The 20,087-nt window shown below is 46.1% G+C and overlaps 1 protein-coding gene across 4 annotated transcripts in view; it reads right to left on the bottom strand.

The window, feature by feature from the left end:
• The window catches only part of LIMK2 (LIM domain kinase 2), a 55,566-nt gene that overhangs the window by 19,969 nt on the left and 15,510 nt on the right, over nt 1–20,087 (bottom strand). The window contains exon 1 of one of the 4 annotated variants that reach the window (XM_054594358.1): nt 5,011–5,426. The exons of 1 other annotated variant lie outside the window; for it this stretch is intronic. In XM_054594358.1, the coding sequence (XP_054450333.1) occupies nt 5,011–5,063 (53 nt within the window). In that variant the 5' untranslated portion in view covers nt 5,064–5,426. Of the gene's footprint in view, nt 1–4,556; nt 4,638–5,010; nt 5,427–20,087 lie in introns of those variants that run through there. 2 more of the 4 variants (XM_054594356.1, XM_054594357.1) reach the window with 2 other exon arrangements.

Below are 20,087 nucleotides of genomic sequence, written 5' to 3'. Positions count from 1 at the left end.
CCAAAGTCGACTGCCACAAATGTCTCAGAGGAATGGGAAGGTGGACAGCTTATAGGAGGGCTATGGGCCTCCAAGCTGTTTTGCTATAGAACACAACTGCTTCTAAGGTCACTGTAAAAAAGTTGCCATTGTAAACTTACAGTCCTAGCTTAGATTATTAACAACAGCTACTGTTACCTGTTACTTAAATGCTAACCATGAGGTGCCTTATATGTTATCTCTAATCCTGATCACACCCTGCAAGGTGACAGGATTATCCATTTTACAGACTAGAACAACGATTTTTCAACTGGTGTGTTCCAAGAATTTCTAAAACATGCAATACCTGACTACTTAGTCAGGGACACTGACCTCTCTTCCCTTAGACTGTCAAATAAAAAAAAAAAATTACAACAGCCAACACAACAACGGCCCCCTGATGTAAATGAATCAAAATTATACCTTTTTCTTGGTCAGAGCAGCCAAAAATATCATTTTTGGTGTGCTGCAGAATTTTAGTAAATTAGTTTATGTGTATCATGTGATAAAAAAAAGGTTGAAAAATCACTAGACTAGAAGACTCAAAAACAGAGGTAAAGCATTTCTGCAAGTCACCTAGTATTTACATGTTGGAATATGCACTCGGCTATGAAGCCGTTTCCACTGTCCTTCATCATCCAAGTAAGGCAGTACATCTAGTAAGCTGGGCCTCAGCATTTGCATCTGTAAAAATAAGGAGGCTGGAGCCCTGAGAGCTCAAGCCCCTTTAGTGTTAACAGTTCATGGGGCTTTTCCTTAAGCCCAAGTACTGAATGGTAAACGGCAAGATTCTCCTCCTTCACTTAGTCTGCAGCATTCTGTGGTCCCCAGCAGTCTCCACCCTTTCAAGAAAAGAATTCAAACACACTCTGGAAATGTAAGGTGCTACTAAAAAATACAATACAATAAAATAAAATATCCCACCTCAGAGTCTCAGCAGCCCTGCCACAATGCGTTCTTCACAAAGCCAAGGCTTTCTTCCAGCTTTCGATTTTTGAAAGCTTCAGGTTAAAGTTTCAGGCTGCAGGCCCCAGGGCATCCAGCTTGGATGTGGTAGTACCCTGAACCCAGGGCCAAGGCATGTTCACCACACTCTTCTGGGCAGCCAGAGTGAACAGAGCTGAAACCCTCCAGCCAGGGGAGATCACTGAGAAGCCCATACACATCGAGGACAACCTCCGAAACGCCTCTTCCAAAGCCCCAAGAAAGCCTGGGTAGCTACCAAGTGAACCAAATGCTGGCAGTCAGTTTAGTGGGCAGCTCAGATCCAAACTAAGGTCTTTTGAGTCAGCAGTGAACACACAGGTTTAAAAAAAAGATAATCAATTGAGATTCTCACAAATAACCCTTTCAAGACATGGGTCCATGTTCCTTCTTTGCCATTTACTATGTGTTACCTAAGGCCAGTTACTTCATGACTGAACCTCGGTTTCCTCATTTGTATACTGGTGATGATAAAATCTCATGGGGTTATGAGAATTAAATTATGTACAAATGCCTAACACGATGCCTGGCTCATAGCAGGTGCCCAGTAAGTGTTCATTCCCTCCCTCCCTTTTTAATCTGGGAACACCGACGGCAAAAGGAGGCAGACCCCTTTTCCTCCCAAGCCCAAGCAATATGGATCTTCCTGGCCCAGGACCACATTTTTGTGAGTAGAGAAGACCCTGCAATGAATTATTTATTTAATCAATAGATTCAAGTCAATCCCTATTAATTAGGAAATAGTTACTGTGGATGTGCAAGACCAAACAGGCAAAGTACAATTCTGGGAGATGCCAAGTGAAATAAGATAGACCCAGTCCTCACTCACATGCAAATTATTCAGGCTAAATGTTTACAGGTAAATTTTCAACCTTATGTGGTAATGGAACCAAACAGTCATTATTACGGTGGATTTACAGAGGTTAAAGAACAGGACCTCCCATGTCCTGGTAAGGGCCTGGCTGATGGTCAGCCTGAGAGTGTCACCACTATGGATGAGATGCCAACTCGACCACAGGGCCCAGTGGGACAGACATAACTGAGGTCTAAAGACGCTAGTCCATCAGAGCCCTGTCTTCTACCACGAAAGATCCCAATGTTACTTCTCCTTCCTGCAGACCCAGTAGATTGAGACAGGCTGTCAATTAAGCTGTAATAATTATGGAACATGTTGTTGTCTTGTTCTTAAAAAAAAATTAACCAAACACAAAAAGAGCCTCTTGTCAGCAAAAAGTAAGTGTTACCAGAGCACATTGATTTAGTTCCAACCAAAAGCCAGGAACCCTGTAGTTTCAAGTAACTTGGACAGTTGTACTACAGTTAAGGGTAGAACCTCCGTTATCTGGAAAAAATGGAAAAGAGCTTGTGTGTTTCCAAGGAGCCACATGAGTTGCAGAGTTGGGAACCATTTACCTGATCCAAGTCCTTCATTTTTCAGATGAGAAAAAGATCCCAGAGGACCTAAGGCAGCTGCCAAAAGTTACTGCTAAGCTGGGCAGGGTTAAGAATAATTTTCCCTTTAAACATGGGTTGCTTCAGAATACAAAGATGCACTTGTTTTCTTCAAGAGACAATGTGTAAACCAAACCCATTAAATCAATGTTGGACATTAAAGGAAACTGTATTAAAAAAATCCTCTAAAGATGTCAGACAAAAGTCACTTTTTTGTAAATTCCCATTGAGGTGTTTTCTTATTGGGAGCACAGCTACAAGAGCATCTCACTCCTGACACGAGTGGCACTGGCAGAGGAAGAGGGTGTACTCTACTGAGGTCTCTGCCAGGAGGCAGAAATTACATTCTTTATTCCCTCCCTTAAGGCTGTCACGCCTGATCACGTCCCCATGGAATCTGGTTTCGTCATTTTCCTTGCAACCACAGACTCAGAAGTCCTGTGGACTTTTGTACTCCCCCAGAGGCCTGAGGTCAAGGACATAATTTGTTCCACAGAATCTGGCAAGGGTCGTGTTTAGGAGCCTAGGAGCCCCTATGCTCTGCAGAGGAGAAAACTGAGGCCCAGGGAAGGGACAGGCACCTGGTCAGATATCAGCCCTTGAGGACACCCTATATTGAAGAAGGGGGTTGATGGTAGAAGCAGCTTTCTGACCAGGCAACGACAATGGTGACTGAGTAGATTGATACCTGGGAGAGGAGGGGGTCTGGGTGGTCCTTTCTGTGGGGCACAGAGCCCAAAGTGCTGACCATCATTTCAGAAGTGGCTTCAGGAATGTGGCCTTCCATTTGGGGGAGGGGAGAGGGTCTGTAGTGAGTGAGTGAGTGAGTCAGCCCCCTACCCCCTCCAGCTGGGCAAACAGAGCTTGGGGAGGTGGGGGTTGTCAGGTTCCCCAGAGGGGCTAGAGCAGAACAAGACAAAGGACAGGCAGGAAGACCAGGGTAGCATCACTAGCCTGGCCCTCAAGGTCCAGGTTGAGAGTTCATTATCTGCTCTAGCTCCTGAGAAATTTGGTCCTGCCCCCAGAAATTAAAAAGGACCCAGCATTCCTGGCTCCTAAGGAAACAACCCCTCCCCCAAAGTGCCTTTCCAGGATTAAAAGTAAAAGGGATTAATGAGGTCCTGGCTTAAACTAGTGGCTACTTCAAACACTTGGCATCTCAATTCCACATGGTAAAACCTGCCTCCTGAACTCAAGATCAATTCCTAACTGCTCTTCAGAAAAGAACCCCTGCCATCCCTTTGACGAGCCAGGCAACCTCTGGGGGGCTCTTTTTCGGCCCTCTCTGCTGGAAGAGGAAAACAAACCGGGAGCACCCTTGGGGGAGGCGCAGCTTTCAGGAAGATAAGAAAAACTCAGTAAGACAGAAAGGCTGGCCCAGGGACTCCCCACATTCACTGTTGAAACCAGTTGCCTCATCTGAAAAACGGGGGTACACAATGTCTTTAGGCTGTTACGATAAAGCGCCCAGCAGGATGCCTGCTGGAGTCAGCACTGACCACCGGTCCCTCCCCCACCCCCCAATCCAGGGTCCTCCCGCACCACTTTACTAGGGTCCAGTGATTCTGTGAAACTACATGGTGTTCTGCTTTTCTGCCCGGGGCCTGGCCACCTGACCAGTACCCCAGTAGCGAGGTCTGGGCATGGAGCAGGGTTGGGAAAGCCAGAAGGGAGAAGTCAACCAGGACCACTGGTGAGGGGGAGGCAGCCCTTGGAACAACAGGCTGTTCCCAAGGAATGAAAACAAGCCCCACCCCAGCCAGGAATGACTCCATTCTGGAGGGACCCTGGGGGCCACTAACCCCCTGGGGAGTTTCTGTTGGAGGTGGGGTGGGAATGAAAGCAAAGAAAGGTACGTCTGATGTGGTGAGAAAGTTTCTACACCTCCCTCTGAGAAGCTCCACAGAAAGAGGGCCCCAGAGGTACTTAGGCCCGAGGACCTGGCATACATGGGGGCTGACCCTGCAGCTCGGGAACATTCCAAAGCCAACTGCCCCAGTCTTAGAACTTGCCCAGGCCTTTCCCTAGCAACTGTACTCACCTGGGAGCTCAGAAGCCCTTAAAGGCCATAGGCACATGTGCTTGCCATTAAGAATACCTACTGTATACCAGGATGACCACACCCAGATCCTGTCAGCTTCCATGCTGTTTGGCAAAACCTGTCCATCCTGCTTGTTGGGACAAATTCCTGGGCAGGCAGCACAGCCTGCAGGTAAGATATGTGAAAGCTGAAAGAACAGAACTCTATCTGTGCTCGTCCCCCAGGAACAGTAACACCAAGAACAGGCAGGTAAGCAGCATCTTTTGGAGGCTCTTCTAGGTGTGTCTGGGAAGGAAGGAGGGCCAGAATTCCCCAGGAGCTTCTCTTTGGGCAGATCCCTCACCTCACCATTCCCAGAACATGGTGGGGAGCCTTCACTGGGCCAGTTCGGCTTGGGAACAGATTCTACTGGCTTCTGCCTGACAGAACCAATGGTCAGAGGACAAGCCAATTCTGAGAAGATTCAGGACCAGGGGCCAGAAGAGATGGGGAGGGGGACTCAGAGCCCAACTCACCGAAAGGGGTCTCTGGAGGTGAAGTAAGCCGAGATGGACAAGTAACTCCCCATCTTCTTCCCACACCAGAAAAACAAGCTCGGCTGCAAACCCGTCTGGGAGTGCCTCAGGCTGGCTGCAGGCGGCCACCATGACAGGCCCGGGGCTCCCGGCACCTCTGGCTTCAGGCCGGCTGCCCAGCGCTCACCTCTCTCTCCGGAGCAGCTGAAAAGGCATGAGGACTCTGGGCCATTTGCCCCCTGAAAGATTCCCAAAGGGGCTCATGGCTGGAACGACTCCTCCCCAGTTCTCAAGCTCAGGCGGCCCCTCGGGAGAACCACCTCTCTGCGGAGGCTACACACACAGAGGCATTCTTGGGCAGGGGCCGGTGACCAGCTAAGAAAGAAGCGCTGCTGTCAAGTTAGCCTTCCCCTTCAGCCCCACCCCTGATGAGGGAGGGAGGGAGGAAGAGGAGGGACTCTTCGCGGAACCGAGGTGTGTGGTTGGAGCAGCTATTAGGAAACAGACCTTGCAGGCAAGGGGTGGAGCTGGGCTAGACAGACGCTGGAGGCTGGAGGCAGGCGCCGCAGCAGACAATAACCAGGGCTGGCTGAGTGTCCATCCCTGAGCTCAGGGAAGGGCAGGGCAGGAGAGCGAGCGAGCACATCAGCCCCCGAGTTTTCCTAGCCTGAGAAGCTGCGTAAATGATGGCAACTCCGCTAGGAGGTGAAGAAAAAAGCCCAGGATACCAGCTCCAGGCCAAGCCACGCCCCCAGAAGGAGGGGTGCTTTCTGGCAGGAGAGACAGGTCCAGAGAGCTGCCCTCTGGGTTCTGGGCTCCGGTCAGGCATCGACTTGTTCCTGGCACTAGGTTCCCCATTCATCCCTTCCTTCTGCCTGGCCTGGGTATAATTCCGAGAGCTGGCCAATGGGGGCTGCCACTCCTCTTCTGGGAATCACTAAGGGTGCGGAAATAGGCCCAGAGTGTTAACTGACACTTAATGTTTCTCTATGTGGCAAGCACTATATAAGCACTCGCTTATTTCTCTGAGATGGGAATAATCTCCATTTCACAAACAGGAAAAGTGAGGTACAGAGAGATTAAGTAATTTACCTAAGGCCAAAAAACTAGTTAGTGTCAGGGCTGGGATTAAAATGTAGGCCCATGCGATTCCGGTTCTGGAGCCTCTGCCCCTGAGCGTCACTCAGCCTCCTCAAAGGAGAACCTCTCCCTCAAAGCCCTTCTGCAAACAGGAGACAGCACAGGGACTAGAGCCCAGGTCATCTGTCCCCTCTCTTTCATTCATTTGTTCATTCTAGAATGCCATCCATCAGCCTTAGTGGACAATGGCAGTTCTTTCACTGTGTCCATGGTAACCAGGCTTCTCAAACGGCAAAAATGGGGCATGATGGAGGACAAGGCCCAGGTGCCTGTAGGGAAGGTGGGGCTAGGTATCTGGAGTGGAGGCCTGCCCGAAGAGCCTCGGCTGCAGATGCCCAAACCAGAGCCCCGCTTTGGAAAAGCCCCTTATGCACCTGCCTATAGGATGACTGAGGGGAAATGCAAGGCTGATGAAGACCTGGGCATGTCCAGAGCCCACTGTCGAACTTGAGGGAGTCATACCAGCTCTCTCCCACCAGGCACAGACTCCTCTCCACTGAAGTCACTCTGTCACCTTGACAGGGAAGCCTGTGGCAAAAGTGGTCACTGGATTACAAGGGAGCCTTTTTCCGTTCCTCTACTGATTGAGCACAGGGATAACAATGAATGTGATAAGACAGTGTTTGTATCCTATTATAAGCTACCATTTATTGAGTACTTAGTATGTTCCAGGCCCTGTGTTATGTTCTCTGCATCTATTTTTTAAAAATACCTTTATTGTGGTAAGTATAGATATAAAGTGTTAAATTTGACATTATAACCACTTTTAAATGTACAACTTAGTGGTATCAGTTACATTCACAATATTGAGCAACCATCACCACTATTTCCAAACCTTTTTCATCACAATATATTTCTATTATATTTTAAAATGTACCTGTCCTTTGAGCCCCCTGGAGCTAGTCCTCTGCCCCACCCCAATCCAACCCCTCGTCTGTCACAATTCTATTCGTCTGATCTTTAATGCAGGCAGCCAGTCCCCAGTGGGTTCCCAGGCTACACTCTGCCCAGAATCTGCCCGTGTTGGTCCTGCAGTGCCTTTGGGGTCACCCTGGATGAAATTTTGGCCCTGGGTCCTAAGGTTGAGCTCCATGGTTGTAGGCACAGGACTGTGTCTGAGGGGTGGGGAGGTGGGGAGCAGGCACAGCCAGGGTTAGGGGCTCGAGTAGGGCATAGTCCCAAGAGGGGAAAAATTTTAAGTGGAGGGAGAAAAACATGCTTAGCAGTGACTATCTAGAGACTCAAATCCTCTGTCTTCTGATCCAGAGTTAGACACCTTATCCATTAAGCCCTGCAGCCCCTCGACAGTCAACTGCATAAGCTTGTCCAGGCTGCATCTGTTATCTATCATACTTAAATTGCCAATTTATGGGGTAGATCTTATCCCCATTTAACAGATGAGGAAACTGAGGTTCTGAAGGGTTATGTTACCAGCCTGAAGACAAACAGCTGGTAAGTGGTGAAACCAGGTTTCAAACCCAGTTAAGTGTAATTCTAGACCAGGGACACTTTTTCTGTTAACAGGCCAAACAGCAAATATTTTAAGTGTCGCAGGCCTACGTAAATACAGATTCTGTCATAGCTACTCAGCTGTCACTGCAGCACAAAAGTGGCCATATATACTCATAAAATGTAAATAAATGGATGTGGCTGTGTTCTAAAACTTTTTTTATGGACACTGAAATCTGAATATAATGTGCTACAAAATATTCTTTTGCTTCCCCAAACATTTAAAAATGTGAAAATCACAGGACATACAAAAACAGGTGGGGGGGGGCTACAACTTGCTGATCTCTGCTCCAGAGCCAAGGCACTCAACCACCCTGTTTATTGTCTCTAACAGTGAAGACCAGCTTCTGGCATTTGTGCCAAACTCAGCCATATCTATCTGTCTCACACACACATCACAATCGAGCCCCAGAGGCAGGAGGAAGAGCACTGGATAGACACTCACCCTGCACTAAGTGCTGCTTGCAACACTTACACATATGAATTTTAACCAATACTAGTCAGTAGTGCTGTGACTTTCCCCTTTTCAGAGGAAGGGATGGAGGTACAGAGAGTTTAAATTGCTTGTCTGAGGTCACCCAGCTGTGTAAGCGAGAGGTGAAGCCAGGATTTGAACCCAGGCTGTCTATATTGAACTTTACCATCGCTATGCTGGAACACAGCCTGGGCCCAGAGCCAGACTGTCTGGGTCTGAATACGACAATGCACTGCACGTAAGCCCTTGGCACATAGTCTGGAACACATTAAGGGTTGATAAATGTTAGCTGCTAATATCATTAAGACTATTGTTACTACCACTATGGGCTAGCTACGTGTGGCCTTCAGCAAGTCGTTGCCTCTGTCTGGGCCTTGGCTAGGTCTCTAAATAGCTTCCAGCTTCAACATTTTTCAGCACTCTGTTACAGATTCATCATTACAGAGACATCTGCAGGGATTCTTGTGTCACAAGTTGAGTTTAAACTTCTTGAGCCAGCCTTAGTGGATCAGGATCCTGGACAGGGGGACCACATAAGAGAAGAGGTGGGGCAGCACAAAAGGCAGGGGAACAACACACAGGACACTGAAAGGACTGCCCAGCTGGAGAGCTGGAAGCTCTTTCTCTCAGCCACAGAGCCAACTATTTCTCACCAAAAATCTATTATGTTCCCCTGTAATTCTATCAAGCAAGAAGGGGGGTCCAAATTAAGTCTGGAACTAGCAAATTATCTGCTAATTGCACCCTCTAATTTCCATCTGATGAACAGAGTGCGGATGGAAGAAAGTGCAAGCCACAAAGAGACAGGGGCCAGGGAGCGCAGGAGCATAACTCCTCTTGACATTTCACACAGCTCTGCTGTTCCAGCGGTGGCGGGCGCAGTGAGTCGGTGTCTAGGAATGCGGGCAGGAGGCTGCAGGCATTCTCCGTTCCCCCCACTTTCCTTACAAAGGACTCAGGGGGTAGGGTGGTGGGTGGGTGTGTGGGTGACTAGCAAGAGGACTTCTTAACACCAGGAAAATTGTCTAGAAGAAGGGCAGCTATCACTCCATGTTGAGACGAAGCAGAAGCCCCTCTTATGTGGAATCCATTTGACTCCCACAAATCCAGAATTCAGGAGGAACCATTGAAGGACTTATCACCAGATGTGATAAGCCACTGGCCACATTAAAAAAATGTTTTTAAAAATTGATTTTACAGAAAAAGGGAAAGGAGAAAGCGTGCATGCAAGAGAGATGTTGACTTGCTGTTCCACTTATTTATGTATTCATTGGTTGATTCTTGTATGTGCCCTGACTGGGTATCAAACCCGCAACCTTGGCATTTATCAGGACACTGCTCATACCAACTGAGTTACCCACCTAAGGTGCCACTGGTCGCTTAGACCGTAGTGGGCTGCGTTTCCTCAGGGCCAACTTCAAAGGGCTCAAACCACCCAGAAGGGGAGGAGAAAGGTTCCACTGGAGGATGTATTTCCCCCTCTTGCCCTTAGATACTGGTCCTGCATGGAAAGCTGCTCTTCTAGGTCCTCAAAGCAGCTGGCAGAGGATTCATCATTACAGAGACATCTGCAGGGATTCTTGGACTGGCAGTTAAGGACAGGCTAAGATGTCAGGAAAGGTGTTAATCTCCTGCATGTTTCACAAGTTGGAAACTTGGTGGGGAGCCAAGCAAACTGACCCTTTGGAACCAGCTGAGACACAGGGCTTGAAGGCACCTAGGAGAAGCTGGACACAACAGCCTTCAAGGCAAACAGCTATGAGTGGGCAGTATGCAGAGCAATGGTGAATGAATAAATAACCCAACCTCTCTGAAGACGACTCTGGTCAGATAAGGTGAAACCCTAGGAACTGTGTTCATGTGGGGCCCCCTATTGGCCAGGAGGACTCCAACCAGGGAAGGCGGCTCCTGGAGACAGTGTAGCTTCTGAAACTTGAAAGGTGAGCTTTGACACTCCCGTTTACTGAGGATTTTTCCTGCCCTGCTCCTCCTCTCTTCCAATTCACTTTCCATACTACAGCAGTGGTCGGCTTTCTAAAATGAAAGTCTTAGCAATTCTAGCAATTCCACTGCTAAAAATATTTTCCTAGAGAAATATTCCTACACATGTACAAGACATGTGCCTAGAACTGTTTAACACAAAAAGATTAGGCCCTAACCAGCGTGGCTCAGTTAGTTGGGCATCCTCCCACAAAGTGAAGGACTGCAAGTTCAATTCCCGGCCAGGGCACATGCCTGGGTTGCAGGTTTGGTCTCTGGTCAGGATGGAAACAAGAGGCAACCAATCGATATTTCTCTCTCTCATCAATGTTTCCCTCTCTCTTTCTCCCTCCCTTTCCTCTCTCTAAAAATAAGTAAATAAAATCTTAAAATAAAAAACAAAACACCAAAAAATTAGGAACAATCTACATGCCCATCACTAGGGATAAGCTAAATACAATAACACATCCATACAACAACATATCATGCAGCTGTGAAAAACAATGAGGTAGACCCAAGGTACTGAAACAGAAATGTCCCAGGTAAAGTGTCACATGAAAAACCCAAGCATCAGAAAGAGTCTACAGTATAATCCCATTATTTAAAAAGTTTCTGTACATAATCCTTAGAGGCTCCCTGGGAGATCTTGCCACATGGTTATCAGTTTCTCCTTAAAGTAATGAGACAGAAGCAGGGATGAAATAGTATTTATTTTCTACTATTTTGATATTGTTTACATTTTTTCTTACACTTACGTATTGCTTTTTAAAATAATAAATGGACAAAAACAAAAATAAGCCCCACAGTTTAGAACTACCTCCTCACACTTTTTCCCTAGAGCTCCTATCCAAAGGCAAAGGCTGCCTGTGTGCATGGCACTCAGGATCCCTGAGGCTCTCTCTTCAGCTTCCCCGCCAGGGTCATCACTCTAGCCACCTCCTGTCCCATTCCACTTCCTGATCCATCCACATAAGGCTCCTCTCCCCTGCAGCACCCTAAGCCTTTGCTCTCTTAGCTCCTTCTGCAGCCTCCTGTGTCTCTGGTTGGTGGCTGTCTCCTCCTTTATCCAGGTCCAACTCCAACACTGCCCGAAATTTCCTCTGGGAAGGGCTACCCTGACGTGTGCCCAAGCACATCACATACAGGAATGTCTGAGACAGTGTCTGTCTACCAGGAGATCAAACTACGTGATGCCCCACACGTAGATGTCTAGTAAATAAACATGTTTCAGGACCCCCATTATGAGCAGCTATAGTACTAGAATGGTGAAAGTAAAATTTATAAAGCGTGTTCAGTTTAAAAAGGGCTTTTCCACCCATCATCTAGTTTAGTCCTTGCAACAACATATTGAGAATTACCTATAGCACAGGAAGGGCAAGGAAAGCCCAGAGGTGTTAGGTAATTCATCCAAGGTTGCTCCTGGGAAGTGTAGGACTGGGATTTGGGTTTGCTGACCTCAAATCCTATGTCTTTCCTCAATATGAGCTCTAGTGAGGCATTCAGGAGTCCTGTCTCTCCAATACAGGGTCCCAAACTGCTGGGTATGCTGAACTCTTGCATCTGATTTTTCTAGATTTTTCTGCCTACATTCTTACTGTCAGGGTATCATGGAAGATTTTATCAAATGCCTTGTGGAAATCAACAGAGTCTCATGACTAACAACCCAGTAAAATTATGAAGTCAAATCTAATTAGTCATGACTAATTCAATGCTGCTGTATCCTTAGCTCCTTTTGTAAGTACTCACTATCCACCTATTCCATCATCTGCAAAATTCCTCAGAATTTTGTGAAGGAGTCAAAAGGACTTCTTCCAGGATCTCTTCTTCCTCCTTTTTGAAAACTGGTAGTCAGCCATCTCCATTTTTATCACTAATTGATCACCAGCATCTGGTATATAGTAGGTGTAGAACAAATACTCATACTTTGGGTATTACCTCCATTCTCCATGGTTCCTCAAAAGTTACTAACAGTGGTTCTGTTACTGGGCTAACAAGTTGTCGCCCCCCACCCCCAGTATTCTGGGAAACAGATTTTCCAGTCTGAACAACTAAACACATTTTAAACACGTTTCATATAATCGGGTACCCTCATACATCCTGGGCTTCCGAGCCTCCTTTCCTAGTCATAGTCTCATGAGCTGTAAAGGGACTAGACTAAATCTCTAAGATGCGATCCAGATTTCCATGATTCTTGATTGAGATGAATGTCAAGGGTTGTCTTTGGCCTGGCGTCTGTTAACACGACGCTACATTCCAACAGTGGCGGACACCTAGCTCCCGCTCTGGTAGACACTGACAGTTCCATGAGCAAAGCACTGAGGTGGGCTTGCTCACATATGCTTTCATTTACTTCTCAGAACTCCTGAGGTTGGGGTGGCAACTCCTTTTTACATATAAGGAACTGAGGTTCACAGGGAAGGTTGCTGTCTAAGGTCACGGGTCTAATTGTTAGTAGAGATGAAATTTAACCCAAGTCTTTGGGTTCCAGGTACAAAACACTAAACTTGCCTCAAACAACTTTTACACTTGCTTTCTGATTTACATTGGTATTTCTGAAAGTGTGGCTGGAAAAATAGCAGTATTGGACCCCTCTGGGCAGCTTGCTAAAAATAAAGATTTCTAGCCCTCCAATCTGCATTTAAAACAATCCCCAGCATTTCTGATACACACTGAGGTCGGAAACCGCTGCTTAACTCCTCCATGTGTGCTCTTCCTGCTGAGTGCATTCTACGCTCACCTAGCCCTGAAAGGCAGGCAGGGTGAATCACTGTCATCCCCTTGCTGCAAAAGAGGGAATGTTTGCAAGATAGGCTGTCCCCCTTCTTATACTGGATACAGGTTAATAAATAACTGTTTGGTGGTGCGTTTTTCACCTTCCTGGTGCTGTTCTCACTCATTTGTAACCCCCAGAGTGGCTGTGTCTCTCTTTTCCTCTGGGACACTGTAGCGGTGATCAGGTTACTGTGGGAAAAGGTACCTCCAGTATATAGGGTCATTCATGAGAAGGCCACCTTTGGAACAGAAAAAAGTTTAAAAAACAAAACACAAGGGCTGACATTAGCCAACTTCAGAAACAGCTGGTGTTGCTATAAGAGTCAGTGCTACTGATGGGAGAGGAGTGGAGCCCCCTGATCTAACCAGGACCACTGCAGGACAGCCGGAGGAAGGCGCGGTCAAAAGACGACTGTCACAGAGAAAACGACCCTAATTCAAATCTGCCTTGAGGTACACCTGGAGGTTCTCCCCAGTAATGGTGAGGAGTTTGGAGAAAGGGAAATTATTAGCACCCCTCCAACACTTCCCAGAGGAGGAGGGATTCTAGCCCTTGAGGGAAATATATAAGGCAAATTAACAGCCCCCTCAGGCAGTGCAGAAGGCCCGAGCTTGGATGATTTTAGACTTCGGAATGACATTTACAGAAAGAAGTCTTATTCCATGCTCCCACTTCAAAAGAAAAGCTCTTTCCTGGGAGAATACTACAGAGCGCAGATGGTGATGATGCACACAAGAAGTGTCCATCATCCTGATGGGCCTGATCCAAGTGTCCAAAGAGAAAGGTGGTTATTTGACAAAAGCATGATTTGCCCAACAAACACTGAGTACCTACTGAGTTCTAGGTGCTCTGTTAAATTCTGGGATACAAAGAGGAACTACATACGGCTCCAGACTGAAGGAATTTTATACTCTGAAGTGTGAGGAAAATAACAAAGATGGAGAAAAAGTCTCCTCTGATTGACTGGAGAGGAGTGAGGATGTATTTGGGGAGGCTCCTCCACAGAGGAAGGGATGTATCAGCTGAATCTAATAGGCTGATCGCCAGGCAGCCAAGAGCACTTCAGCCTGAACGTGCAACATGTGCAAAAGGCAATGAGGCATAACAGAGTATGGCCCGTAAGCTTCAGAGCAGGGTGCATATGAGGAATAATCAGAAAGCAGGCTGCGACGGTGGAAGAGAGCAGAGGCAGAGCACCAAGGGCCAGGTCTGACAAGTGAAAGAGTTGCTCATAGGCAGTGAAAAGTTATCAGAGGTATTTATGTGAGCAGGGGCTCCCAATGAGTAGGATGTAAAGCCTGAAATACCAAAGAGAAGCTGGTCTTTAGTTGCTAGTTTGTCTCTCTCAAGTCAACAGCTGGCTGTATATACATCCTCATGACGTCTGCTGGCCTATGAGTGTTCACTAACAGCAGACTATGCTTCATCCTAAGGCCGTGTCTCTGCTGAACTGGTCCTTTTAACACCTGAGATTTTTCTGGATGGGCTGTAAACATGTAAGAATGGGATCATAATCCCTTGTAGATAATCATCCACTGTTGCTCTGTGATACTATTATTAGAAAAATTCAACGTCTAACTTTAGTGTCAAATGCAGTGTTTACATAGATGTTCTTCTGGCCGTACTGGCGGGGGGTGGGGTGGGGAGGAAGGCTTTGGATGCCTTAACAAACCTCCAGGGAATGCCAGGAGAGAAGCCCAGGCTTGGCAGAGAAGATCTAAGAATGCAACCAGGTTAACAACAAACTTGCTGTGTGATCTGAGGCAAGCCATGAAACCTTGTCTGGGCTTCAATTTCTTCCTCTGTAAAAGGAAGGAGTTGGGTGAGCAAAAAATTCTATACCAGTAGGTCAATGCTGAAGGGAACCTTGAGGAAGGGGTTGCGGTCAGAGGAAGGTTGACCACTCAAGAGGCTAGGGTCATCTTGGAGCATGACCCTAATCCAGGACTCATTTTTGGCCTTTTAGGACAGCAAATGGGACTTTATGGTACCCAGAGAGGTGCAGACATTCTAGAATGGTTCTATAGACCAATTATCAACCCCACTGTCCATTTATGAATTGACACTTGATATCAGAACACCCACATACCCTATACAGGCACTATCTCTGGGCCCTTCCTGTTATCAAGAGTCCCAGGAAGCTGAATTAGGCATCAAAAAGTTGCTATGAGCATGGACTTAGAATAAAAGGAAATGAGGAACCATGGAGAGAAATTTCATTCTGGCAGGAGTGAGCTGGCCAAACCAGCCCTGCTCACAAAAAAGAAGCCCCTTCTGGTGAACAAATCCAGATTCAGTATTTGGGCACACTACTAGTTCTGCCTCACTGACTTTTCAATTAAGTTTCACTGGTGGTCACTCACTGTTCAATTGGTTTTTTAAACTAACTTTTACTTGAAAAAATCATTATTTCTTTAGATACGTAACAATCATCAATTCACATATTATTTAGCCCTGGGAGCCATTTGACTCCGCTAATAACAAATGGCTGACACCCATGAGTGCTCACTCTGTACCAGGCCCTGTTCCCACCCAGCGCTACACATGACTTCACTCATTTACCCCTCACAATAACACTGGAATGTAGGTAGTGGGTCAGCATCTCCATTTCATAGATGAGGAAATGAAGCACAGCTAATAAATGGCAGAGCGAGGATTAGAATCAAAGCAAACTGGTTCTAGAGTCTGTGCTCTTAACTAGCGTACATTACTGCTCTCCTACCATGTGTATCTAACCAGTTTAGTCCCAGAAAACAAACTTCCATTTCCAAGTTCTTGGGGAATCATCAACCTATTCACGCCCTCTGCATGATAAATCACCACTAGGTAAAAGATACTATGTAAGTATTCCATTTCTTCCACTCGGTACTCAATGGGCATCTTTGGCTAATGCCATCCTTCAAATTTAAAATTTAAAAAACAAGTAAGTAAAAACATGATTAACACTGAGATTTGTCAGATTTAAGGACAATGCATTATTAGTTTGGGCTAAAGTAGCTGAACTCACCTTCCTTCTACTGCCTCTCTTTCCAGGGTTTGTTCCTGTCTGGGTTGTACCTACAGAGAGGAGTAGCTTAAGACCTGCTGCTGGACAAAAAGGACTCCTGGGGCAGCCTCTCACTCCTTGGGGGCAGAAGACACAGCTTTAACCTCTCGCCTCGACACTTGCTGGCAATTTTCCAAAACAACTCAGTATCTGAAACTGATGCCTCCCTGTCATTTACAGTAATTGCACCATGGCAACTGCTAAGGAAAGGACATTGGGAGGGGGAAGGACAGGGAAAGGCCTCGTTTACATCTTATCTCTTGACCACCACTGCAATTTATTCAACAAATATCTTTTCCATGCCAACGATGCACTCAGTGGTGACACAATGAGGGGCAAAAAGCCCCATGTTACCTCTCCAAGGTATGCCTACAGAATAGCAGAACTGTCATAGGATGTCATTAAGGAGGTGATCAAATCAGTAAGTGTGAAATTAAAACCACAAAAAGCAGCTTCAAAGAGAAGGTCTATGAAAGCATAAAAAAGGGACCATGACCTAGAGTATAATAACTATTTCCTTGAGATAGTCAAGTAAAGATCTGAAGAATGAGCAGGACTGAGGCCAAAGCAGGGAGAAGGAGCATTCCAGGCAGAGGGAACAGCAGGAACAAAGGCCTTGTCGCAAGGAAGAAGGGTGCATTCTGGACCCTGTGAAGAACAGTGAGGCTGAAGTAAGAGAGCAGGAGGCAGTGGGAAGAAGCCAGACCACATTAAGGGCTTTGGTCTTTACCCAAGAACGCTGAAAAGCTGTGGAAGTGTGTAAGGACAGAGAGATGACAGAGTGTGATGTGGCCAGCTATTTCCTTTAAAGATCACTCACTCTGGCTCCTTCTCTGTGGAGAATGGACGCAGGGGTGTCCAACCTGTGGCCCACAGGCTACATGCAGCTCAGGATGGCTATGAATGTGGCCCAACACAAAACAGTAAATTTATTTAAAACATTATCAGGTGTTTTTGTGATTATGTGGCACAATGTATTTAATGTGTGGCCCAAGACAACTCTTTTTCTTTCAGTGTGTACCAGAGACGCCAAAAGGTTGGACACCCCTGGTGGGTGCAGAGTGGCTACGGACTGTTACAAGACTACTGTGGTCATCTATGCAAGATGACGATAGCCTGGAATAGGGTGGTAGAAAGAGAAAGGGAAAGAAGTAGACATGCTCAAAATATAATCTAGAGATAAAAATGACAGGCTTGGATACTGAGGATGAGAAGAGGTATCAAGAAGCTCCTAGGTTCTGGCTTGGGCAGTGGGTGGATGGTGGTATCATTCAATGGGACAGGTTACAATAGAAGAGGAGCCATTTGAGGGGAATGATTGAAAGTCCATCTGGGTCTGAGATGCCTGGAAGGCATTCAAATGGGCATGTGAAGTTGACAGGATAGATAGATCTAGGGATCAGTGGAAAGGATGGACTGAAAATACTGATTTTGGAGATATCTGTGTGTGGAGGACAATAGGAACCTGGAGAAATGTCAACATTTCAGAGCCAGACGGAGGAGGATAAGCAAACTGGAATGACCAGAGAAGTGAGGGAAAACTAGAAGTGTGGAATGTCAGGAAAGCCAAGAGAAGAGACCGTTTCAAGAGTGCCAAAGACACCAAGAACAAATGCTAACATCTATTAAATCCTAATTATGGCCAGATACTGGCTAAGGGCTTTGATTACATGATCAAATTCAATCTGCACAACCACCTTTTAAGGTCAGAACCATTTCCCCTTCTATAGACAAGAAAACTGGCAAAGAAAGATTAAACAGCTGACTCAAGGTCAGGTAGCTGGTAAGAGGAGCCGGGATGGACACTTCCACAGCCTGACTCCAAGCTCAGATTCACTTTTCTCTACCATCTCTAATGCAGTCTGGGAGGTCTTATAAGATGAACACTGAAAAGTGGCCAGCGGATGGGCCGATCAGCCTGTCTCTGGAACATTACTAAGAGACTATTGTTTCAGGTAGAGACAGAATGGAAGCCAAACGAGAGCCCACTATAAATTTTTTTTTTTAGAGCCCATTATTAGGAACGTCCATATTATTATCTGTTTTTCAGCTATCTGAGGAAGCCAGTTGGGAGACAAGGCCAGTATGTCAAGTCTGTATCTCTAATAGCATTTAATTTAGTGCCCTTAATAGAGCAGAAGATGCTCAAAATTATATGTGAACAGTTAGTTGAAGAAGCACAATGTGCTGCTAACCCTTCACATTATGCTATTCCAATGTTTTCAGAGTGCTTTCTTCTCCATTACCTCCCTAACCCTCACAACTACTCCATGAGGCGGATTACTTTCACATTTTATAGATAAAAAAAACCCCTGAAGCTCATGATGGCAAAGGAACTTGCCCACAGTTATGCAACTAGCCTGGCTCAGTTAAGACTAAAATCCAGGTTGCCTTCTGATTCCTGGGAGTCCAGTGCAAAGAGAACCCTCTTGAGAGCTATAGAGACCTGAGATCAAATGTCAGCTCTGTGTGACCCTGGGGAAGTTATTCCACCTTCCTGGGCCTTTCTGTTTTACTATAAAATGGGGTTGCAGGGTTATTGTGAGGGCTGAATCAGATAATTTAAGTGAAACTCTCAATACAATGCTTAATAAATATCTCATCCATTCCTGGCCCCACGCCTAATCCTCTCCATCTCTGCCCTGAATAGCAGCTGTGGGGCTTTCCTAGGATCTTAGTTCTTTCTTCCCAAAGAAGAGAGCAGCACTGAGGCACTTTGAAGGTTACATGCTGCTGCTACATACTAGGAGTTCCATTGTATATTAATGCTGGAGTTCCCTGTGAGGGCAGAGAAAGGGCCCAGGTGTCTATCCTTTCCTTCCTCTGTCAGGAAGGTTTCAGTCTCTCGTCAGACAGCTAGCCTTATGACCTGCTGGCTGGCTGTTTCCTTAGAGATAAACTAGACAAACGAGCAAACCAGAATCCAAGGCATGAGTCAATGAATGGGAGCAACATCAACAGTGTAACAGCAGGTGGCAGGGTTGCTCCACTGACTCCCAATCCAGGAGCCAGAGGCCTAGGAGAAATTTAACAGCACTTTCATTGACATCTGAGAATTCATGAACCAATACCCTTCAATGTTATCTGACACCTAGTATGTGGCAGGCAGGGTGTGTGTTTTTCCCCTGAAATTACAGAAGAGAAAACTGATCCTCACAGAGTTGACATGACATATCCATATTCAAAAAATGCAAAGAGACTCTTCTATGTAAGGAGTCAGAAAACTTATGTTCAAATCCCAACTATGCTACTTACTAGCTCTGTGACTGTGAACAAGTAACCTCCATTTCCCTACTTGCAAAATAGGTTAAGATAGTTTCTACAGTTCTATAGTTATTAGGTTGTTGTGAGAATTAAGTGAGCTAACACATGTAAAATGCTTAAGACAGTGTCTATTGCAGAGTAAACAGTCAATAAATGGAACCCATCACTGCAATTACAATTCTACTATGCTTGTTTAGATGGTGTTCTGAGTGAGAAAATGAGCATGATTTTCAGCATCACAAAAAAAGCTCTGTCATCAGCCAACCTATTACATCACAGTCTCTGGTCACTACATGTGTAATTTCTTCACACAAATTTAGCAGAAATTGTTTGTTGCCCCATGAAGTGGTAACAGTTTTCTATCTGCATTACCCCTTTTCTAGAGCAAAGGTATGAGAAATCACTTCTCAAAAAAGAAAGTTCAAAGAGTATGTGTTTGTGTCCCTTAGAAAGGAGGCCCTGAACAATTCCCAGGAGCCTTAAGAATGGTGGATTTTCCCCTCTGATAATGCTGTTAGGAACCAGGTCAAGTAAGAGTCCCAGGTAGGGGCCATAAAGACTAAAAAGAGGTAGCTTTTCTCTCCTCCTATGACCCCTCCTCTTGAGCCAAACGTCTCTGACAAGGGTGAAAGAACAATTGTCAGAAAACATGTCCAGGTTTTTTGCTTTGCAAACATGCCAAGAGGCCAGGTTCACAGCTCCACACTTCAACTTCAGCTACAAAACGACATGTAGTCCCGCGCCTTTTCTAATCTACCCACATGAGAGGGAGCCATTCAGAGAGAATAGCCCCAGCTCTACAACCAATGGCACCGCTCAAGGAAAGGGATGGCCAGAGGCACTTAGCATCTAAACAGGCCTGTTGTGAAGGTTAAGGAAAGGAAGCAAGA

This window comes from Pteronotus mesoamericanus, unplaced genomic scaffold, assembly GCF_021234165.1.
Source record: "Pteronotus mesoamericanus isolate MK-2021 breed Mesoamerican mustached bat unplaced genomic scaffold, CSHL_Meso_final scaffold_507, whole genome shotgun sequence".
NCBI classification, from domain to species: domain Eukaryota; kingdom Metazoa; phylum Chordata; class Mammalia; order Chiroptera; family Mormoopidae; genus Pteronotus; species Pteronotus mesoamericanus.
This window is presented reverse-complemented; position numbering and strand designations above follow the sequence as displayed.